Source organism: Crocuta crocuta, unplaced genomic scaffold, assembly GCF_008692635.1.
Source record: "Crocuta crocuta isolate KB4526 unplaced genomic scaffold, BGI_CrCroc_1.0 scaffold630, whole genome shotgun sequence".
Classification (NCBI taxonomy): domain Eukaryota; kingdom Metazoa; phylum Chordata; class Mammalia; order Carnivora; family Hyaenidae; genus Crocuta; species Crocuta crocuta.
Window position 1 is genome coordinate 56144 of NW_027532833.1, and position 535 is coordinate 56678.

Genomic DNA, 535 nt, shown 5'->3' on the forward strand with positions numbered 1-535 from the left:
TCTGGGGGCCCCCCCGCCGCTGGGCGCCACACGGGGGGTACCACCAAGGGGCCGCGAGCTGCGTCTGGCGAGCGGCGTGCGCCAGCTTTGCGCTCATGGGCAAGTGGTGGAAGATGCCGCCCTGATGCGGGTGGTCTTCCCCGCAAAAACTGCAGCGGTACAGGAGCGCCCCTGCCCGCCCCCCCGGCAGCGCCTCTCTGCCCCCCGGGCCCTGGGCGCTATAGGAGCGTTCCCACCACGCGCTCCTAAGCCGCGCTTCGGACGCTTCCGGCGCCACGTGCGTCTGCTTTGCGCTGGTGAGCAAGCTGTAGAGGATGCTGCCCTGCCGCGGGTGGTCTTCGCCGCAAAAGCAGCAGCGGTACGTGAGCGCCATGGCCCGCCCGTGCGGCAGCTCCTCTCTGCCCACCGGGGGCTCGGAGCCGCACGAGCAGCCCCAGCACGCGCCCCCCGGCCGCGCCTCGGGCGCCTCCGCAGACGCGTGCGCCTGCTTCGCGCTCGTGAGCATGTTGTAGAGGATGCTGTCCTGCTGCTGCTG

At 72.1% G+C, this 535-nt stretch overlaps 1 protein-coding gene across 1 annotated transcript in view; it reads right to left on the reverse strand.

Moving 5' to 3' along the window:
• NR0B1 (nuclear receptor subfamily 0 group B member 1) overlaps positions 1 to 535 on the reverse strand; it is a 14135-nt gene that overhangs the window by 9470 nt on the left and 4130 nt on the right. The window contains 1 exon segment of the mRNA XM_077745325.1: positions 1 to 532. This exon segment is cut by the window's left edge and continues 2 nt beyond it. Coding sequence (XP_077601451.1) covers positions 1 to 532 — 532 coding nt within the window.